Here is a 7,880-nt window from a genome sequence, read left to right as displayed (position 1 = left end):
GGGGCGTTTCCGCTCGAGACAGGAGCTGATTTTTTATGAGATGAAAAACAATGTGTAAGAGGTCTAACTATTCCAGTTTTGTAACAATGCGAGGTCATTTGAATTTTTTATGCGTGTTGTTTCCGGAGGGGGTGAAAAGGCCCGGGCTTGATTTTCAAGCACATGTGTAACTTCGAGGTACACAAAGTTTCACGCCTTGCTGGATGCACGTGTGTATTTTGCTAGAAAATTAAAAATGAAGCGTTGTTTAAAAAGATGTCAAGAGGATTTTTTCCAGATGTTCGTTTTAAATTTTTAATCTGTATGTAAAGTTGTGCAATTTTGGTAAGAATATATAGTAAAATTTAATACTGTATTGCAACCTGCAGTCACACTATCTTAAGTGTTTGATTGAAACGAGAACATTTGTCGATAGTTTTTGACAAGCTTAGGAGAGTGAACACAATTGATTTTTGTTAACCTTTACAATTCAAGGGAACCTTAGCAATATCTTATATTTGATTTAATCTACAAAAACAATGTCGTGACTTCAAATGTGACGACATTCGGTCTCTTAGAGAAAATAGATGGCAAGTAATCGTTCACATATAACGTAGCTATTTGTTTGAGGAAACCTCCTAATATTGATGATCAGATGTATATTTTATGAGGGGGCTTTCAATGCTCATGGCAAGAACTGAATCAATAAAGAATTATTATTTACTTTAAATATACTAAAGGTTCTTATTAATATTTTTTCAAGAAATAGTAATTACGTCAAATAAATCTTCAGCACATAGTATTGTTTGTTTATATATAATAACAGAACTTCTAATATTTGTTAAAACGTTCGATAACATACGCCGTTTCCCTAACATAGATTATAAAAACTTACTCTTTATCTGGAGACATTTAGACAGACGAATTGAAGGTATCAGTGATGAAGCATTTGATCCTGTTGTTGTGTTTCTGTTTCGTCTCTCACGCTGTCAGGAAGGAAGCGCAGTTTGTCTTTAGAGGTTTTTCCCACAATGACAGTGACGCCAATGTCGCTGAGACAATGTACCCCGGGGGTAGAGAACCTCTGCTAGTGTCATGTCCCAGATTTTGCGCACAACAAGACTCCTGCATGGGCTATGACCTCTGTGACGTTGGGAATTCCACAGTTTGTAGACTTTTCGATGTTGAAGGTTGTTTAGCACGCGAAGAAAGATCCCGGTGTCGGTATTTTGAGAAGGTGGGTAATATGAAATGTTGTGTTGCCTCTTAATCAAAACAGTATTACTTAACAACCAAAAACACTTTCACAGGTTAATATATCAGCTTTGGAGTTCGGAAATGATTTCAGAAAGGAAGTGACCACAACAGCTGCTGTACATGTTACAGGGATTGGTGGGGACCTGTCTTCTGGTAGGTTAACTATTGCTGACACTATGTTTAATTTGATATAATTTCTAAAGCATAGTTCTTTTTTTTTAAATCGCTTTTTTGTAAGAATTGCATTTTCTTTAATAGAACTTAATATTGCTTTGTATTTGAACCCACTTCAATCTTTAAAGAAGTCCGTGTTTGCTCTGCCTTAATTTGTATTTCGCTATATGGATATTTGAGACAATTGACAGTTTGTTATTGTCATTTATATCAAAATTTTACTTGAGGAACTATGGACATTTTTAATAAAATTAAGAAGAGCAAAGCTTTAATGAATTATGTTAACATATGCGTCTTTAAACGTTGGATATTTTAAAAAGTTAAAAAACAAAAAGGAATATACATATTTCATCATAATAGTTATCAAGGTAAACTTCTTTAAAGGGGCATGGTCACGATTATGGTCAAAAATTATTTTTACGATTTTGATGTTTACAATGTTTTCGTAAGGCAATTTTAATAGGCAACGAAAATTATAGCGGGTAAACAAAGCGTTTATTTACATTTTGAATGTTGAAGTGAAAATTTCAGTTTTAGACCTAAAATAAATGTGTTAAACGTTTAAAACTGTTTATTTAAGCTTAAAATGAATAAGAAGATAGATAAATCAGCTTGAAAAAGGTTTTTACTGGTATATTAAACCTATTTAAACTAAAACAGAGCACGAGCCTTGTTTACTTGCGTAGAATTGTCAGTCCTGTCTCTTGCTTATCATTAAAAATGCATTCCTTAAGCATCGTAAATAATAAAGACAGTATAAAAAAGAAGATGGGTGGATAAGGCGTGTAAAATGCCCATACGCGGTCGGACAGGCTACTGAAAAATTAAAGTATCAATAAATCTGATGGGTTTTTTTTTAAGGAGGCTGACTTTAGTTTGCATTGCGCATGTTTTTGCGCATTCTAATATGATACAGTTGATTTATACTTCTAATGAATTTTTTTCGATATCATTTATAAAATTGAACACAATAAACAAAATACAGATAAAAATATTTAGATTGTTAAAGGAAATTTTTATTTTTAACACGATTTTTACGTTGTGCGGTAGGGGAGCATTGCCATTGCGCTTTTATGACGTTATGATAAAATGAAGCTTTGCAGGAGTACGTTATCAGAAATAACATAATAGAAAAAGTAAAAATTGTACGCTGTTGAAAGTTTATATACAGAATGATGCTATCCTCGAGGACATTTTCCTCATTTTTGGAATGAATCCATTATACCAATCATCATTCGTGATGATCCAAATATATAGCAAAATTTTGTGCATTTTAATATTTTGAGATGGCCCCCACTAAAAACCAGACGGTAGAATTTTGTGTTTTTTACATATAAGGTTGGAAAAGCAATTACTAATCATGTATAACAATTTGAGTAAAAAAGCTATTGTAGTATTTTTTTAAAACTGCTTTGATGTGCGGAAAATGCAGTTTCCTATATATTCCTATAGTAAATGTACGTCTATTTTGAGATGGTCCCTAAAAAGAACCAGACGGTCGATTTTCATGAACCTTCGCAAATAAACTAGAGTTTGTTTAAATTACATATGGTTAAAAAATAAAGAGTTACGCTATTGTAGTTTTTCCGCAAAAAAACCCAAATCGGCCTCCTTAAATCATTGAAATCAATATATATTTAACGAATCATTGATTTTTAACCTATAGGTCTGTTCAATACTTGGAATATGTTGACTCAAACAGGCGTGTACGCATCAAAACCTGCAAATACTGTCGTTTTTTAGAACTTCAGGGCATTTTCTTTTATAAAGTGGGTCTGTGCTCCATATTTTTCTCATAGTCTAATTAAGGTCTATTGGAAAACAAACCGATTTCAATCAACAAAAACATGGAGAGATGATCCACTCTACATTAAGAATATCATTTTGTATCCCAACAATTGAACATTTTGAAAAAATAATACAAGTCCGGTAGTTCGTGGCCTTAGTCACACATAATATTTAAAAAGCCCACTTTGTTGTATCTGAAATGGCTCAGTGGTTAGAGCACCTGGCATAAGCTAACCTTATACATGTATATCTAGGGTTTTTATGTTACGGGTTCGATACTATCAAAATTTTCGACAATATTTTTTTTTCTTATTATTTTGTTAAATATATTAAAAACTGACTATCGTTAGAAATTTTGCTTTTTGAAAGCTTTAGTATAATATATTTAAATAGATTTAATTGGGGGAAAATAAATTCAAAATTGTATTTTACTACTAAACCGAATGGCCATTTGCGCCATCTTATTCCCCCATCTTCAAATTTGACAATATATAAATAGTGCCTGTTTGGGAGGGTAACAGTTGAAATTGACACCCCGAGAAAACCATTGTCAACCGACGCGAAGCGGAGGTTGACAATGGTTTTCGAGGGGTGTCAATTTCAACTGTTATCCTCCCAAACAGGCACTATTTATTTTGTTATACTGAATGTCTTTTTTAAAATTTTTAAGAAAATTTTACTGCTTTTATATAGGAATAACGTGAATTCTACAGCGAACCGTTCGCGCATAATTTTCGCGCATGTAACATTTTTTAATGTTACCCGTTGCCAAGTGCGTTGCTAACGCTGAGGGTAATAGTAAATATTATTAACTGCGTCTTAACCAATCAGATTTCAGTATTTAACATGAAAGTATAACAAAAATCGTTACCATACCCCTTTAAGTCAGTACAGATAATGATGCTTTATACTAGTTTTATATGGGTAATCTGCATCGTTCAATCATTCAAAAAAATATACACAGTTTTCAGAATGGCAGTTAGGCAAGTACATACATGTCGTATATATATGCATGTGTATTAAGTATAGTGATATAAGCCTTTGAATCGCAAAGAAGCCGGGTAGATTTCGTATAAAATTTCCTTTTATAGCACATAAGATATATTCTGTCGTCTGAACTTCTTTGTAAGAATAGCAGACGTTTTATTCAGAGATTGCAATTGTAACATTTGACAGATTGTGCTGATTGTGGATGTTTATCCGGGTCTTACACAACCAGTGGTCTCTACCAGGTAACCCTGGGGGGTCAACAACTCACAGTGGAGTGCGTCAAGGTCGACGGCACGGCACACACTGTTAGTGGTACTTTATTTTTATTTTAAATTAGCATTCAGGATATAATATCAAGAACATCAAACAGTAACATTTGAAATATTGAGATGCGTGCATAATTGCATCAGCTGAATTGCTTGTAATAAAACTGAATTCTTGCAAATAATATCTTTAACTAGAATTACGAAATAATATTAGTTGTTGTTTGTGTAAAAGATTTTTGTTTAATTAAAACTGTTTTAAATATTATTTAAATTTCTTTCAATTTTTCAACCAATAAACTTCGGGGCGTAAATACTAAATTATTGAAAAATGAAAATTGTTTGGAAAAGATAAGAGTAAAATGTTTATATTTTACATAGTAATTGATCAAATTTATAATTTAAAAAACCAAATCATTCTCAAGGTAATATATCATCGGCACGATGGAAGTCTTGATTTCAACCGAACGTATGCAGAATATGAAAATGGTTTCGGATCTGCTTCCTCCGAAAATTGGCTTGGTTTGTTTTCTTCTTATACTCTTTCAAACATTCTAAAACATTCTTAATTCTTAAGTGAGAACTTCTAAACATCTAGAAGTAAAATTATCCTTTTTGTTCATTCTATCTATCTCTGAAACTAAAGGATACAACAGGAAAGTGTACATATTTTTATCATGTAAGCTGTACATACATGTGTGCTATTCTTTGTTTCCAGGAAACAAATATATTCACTTGTTGACACAGACTGGAAACACAGTGCTGAGGATCGAGGTTAAATTCGTTGGCTCTCTCCTCAATACGTATTCCTATGCTATAGAGTACAGTCATTTTTCCGTTGGTAACGCATCCACGGCCTATAAACTAGATGTATCTGGCTATTCCGGACTGATTGGTAAACATTTAAAGACACTTTGTCGCAATATTAATTACATATTTCTCTACAACTGCTTATACAGTACTGCTATTTTGTGTATTAGAGTAAAAATAAAATAATATATCCCGGTATGAAGGAAATCATCATTATCCTCTTTACTTATGTAAAAATATATGTATATTATTCGTTCAAATAAAGATTTGCTTACATCTGCGTCACTTATAATAATACATGTAAGACACAAAACAAAATCATGTTTGCTTTACGGGTTTAATAAGATGCTCTTCATAGGGTAATCCGATTTTAAAATTTATTAACATATTCTCTTTTATTAAGTTTACGAGTTTTTAATTTAAAATTTTTTGATTTTTAATTTTTTTATATGACAGTAATATATGATATGTAGGATGAGAATAAACCTTAATATCTAAAATTACAGGTGACGTCATGACCGGAACTAATGGCGCTCCATTTTCGACAAGAGATCTTGACAACAGCCCTAACCTCTGCGGCTGCGCAAACCGCCTGTCTGGTGGATGGTGGTATCTGTGTTGCTCCAGCTCTCAGCTGACAATGCCGTATAACGGTTACAATAAATCACTCTCCTTTGGATGGTCCTATACTTTCTCTGATAGCTTGTTCTCTTTCACTGCCACTACCTCCAGCATTGCGAGTGTTAAAATGATGCTGAGGAAAACTTAAAGGTGTTCTAAGCATGCTGTTTTACAAATAAATTTAGGTAAAGATTTCTGGACTTTAAAGATTAAACATTTCCTTTGTATGCCATACACAGCTTAGTTCAATATTCATCGGTGTTGATTTTCTGTCAGTTTAACGACAGTCAGTAGTGATTGTGAAAAAAAAATGTGTTCATCATTTTCAGCTGTTTTCAGCTTATCCGTAGTATCAAATTAGTTCACATTATTGACATACAAACTGGTCAAAATTTTTTAGCTTTTTATTTTGTGTGTCTTTTCATTTTAACCATTGACTTTATAACGACCACGCATAAACGAATTGCCTGTCCCAAAGCATGTCTTGTCAAGAATGGTTCCTTATTAAACGTATAACAGTGCGACATTTAAGTCCGGACATGACAAGGTCCGGGCTTTTCGCTACCATTTCCGTTGGACATAGCTTACTTTTGTTTATATATATTGGTGGGACATTTTACTTTGATCCTATCATGTCAGCATGAATGTACACATTGCTCTAGTTTCCTCTAATTTAATTATTCAAGGACAGATCTTGTCTTGTATGGAATTCGAATCCATGATGATGTGTTTTTTTAACTGGAAAATCCATAGTGTATATTTGTATATACAAATAGATCCGTGTCTGCTGGCTTTGAAATCCTCACACCAGCCAGGTAATGTTAACCCGCTGGGCAAAAATGCTATGAGATCTGAGGCAAAAAGCAAAAAATTGAATTTTTTTAAAGGAAGTTTAAAAATATATACATGTATATATATATTTCATTACGCTTTTGTTAATTAGTATTTAAAATGGTATGTATGAAAAATAAAAAAGTACAAAATGCAACACGGTTAAACTGTTTATTCGTTCCTTAAGTATTTGACAATGTTCCAAATAGATAAAGTATAGGTTAGTTATTCAGTTTTAATTTTTAGTGTCTCCAAACCGACCTAAGAGATATTTTACCTTAAACATTTAAAACCTCGTAGGAAAATGTAAATTTCCAAAGAAAAATAATTCGGGACATTAGGACAATTCTTTAGGATTTTTAAAGAATAAAACACTTGTCAGGAGAGATATTTAATATTTACCTTTCAAATATAATTTTCTACAGGAAAATATATTTCCCTATAAGAAAAACTAAATTTTACATTAAAAATTTGAAATTTCCTATCGGAAAGATTTTCAATATTTCCTGTAAGAGAATCATTTCTCCTGTGGGAATTATCATTTTCCTATGGGATATTAATTGTTCTCACTCATCCAAATGGAGTCCAGCAACAATCGTGTCACCACCCGCCGTACTTCACTGTAGGACATCTGCAACCACTGGGATCCACATCGGGGGTTCCGAAACGAAAGCCCTAATTATTACGTAATATGTTACCTAAAAATTAACCAAGTATGATATGACAATCATAAAGACAAGAATATGTTGGAGTTGTCTATACATTTTACATTGATACTATGTAACTCATTCATCAAAAATGTTTGCTACAACTCCAAAGAACAATGTCCCCTAGTATATGCATGAATATACTTGTTTCAACCAAATACCCCAAGATATAATGATGTAATACAACTAAAATACGATTTCATCGACCGGGTCTTTTGAAATGACAGAGTATTAAAAGAAGCACCATTACTTCAATATTCAAAACCTCGTACTTGCGTTTCCCGCCATCTTGTATACAAAATCGAGTGCATATTGGTGGGAGGCACTGCCTATGGAAACATCATGATAATCCGCATACCGTCATTGTACTTCAAATCAAAGTACAAATGGGATCCCTCCTTTCCTGTAATAAAAAGAAAACGTGTAAATTGAGAGAGAGATATATATATATATAGAGAGA

General features: G+C 32.8%; 1 protein-coding gene across 1 annotated transcript; it reads left to right on the top strand.

The window, feature by feature from the left end:
- Positions 1-919: 919 nt before the first annotated feature.
- On the top strand, positions 920-6,449 carry LOC128174706 (fibrinogen-like protein A). Its single transcript, XM_052840194.1, has 6 exons — positions 920-1,216; positions 1,290-1,389; positions 4,375-4,493; positions 4,877-4,973; positions 5,170-5,346; positions 5,768-6,449. The coding sequence occupies exons 1-6, from the start codon at positions 920-922 to the stop codon at positions 6,028-6,030; spliced, it is 1,053 nt and encodes a 350-aa protein (XP_052696154.1). The 3' UTR covers positions 6,031-6,449.
- The last annotated feature ends 1,431 nt before the right edge of the window (positions 6,450-7,880 follow it).

Source organism: Crassostrea angulata, chromosome 1 (genome assembly GCF_025612915.1).
Source record: "Crassostrea angulata isolate pt1a10 chromosome 1, ASM2561291v2, whole genome shotgun sequence".
NCBI classification, from domain to species: domain Eukaryota; kingdom Metazoa; phylum Mollusca; class Bivalvia; order Ostreida; family Ostreidae; genus Magallana; species Magallana angulata.
Note: the sequence above shows the minus strand (reverse complement) of the source record. Positions and strands in the feature narration are given on the sequence as shown.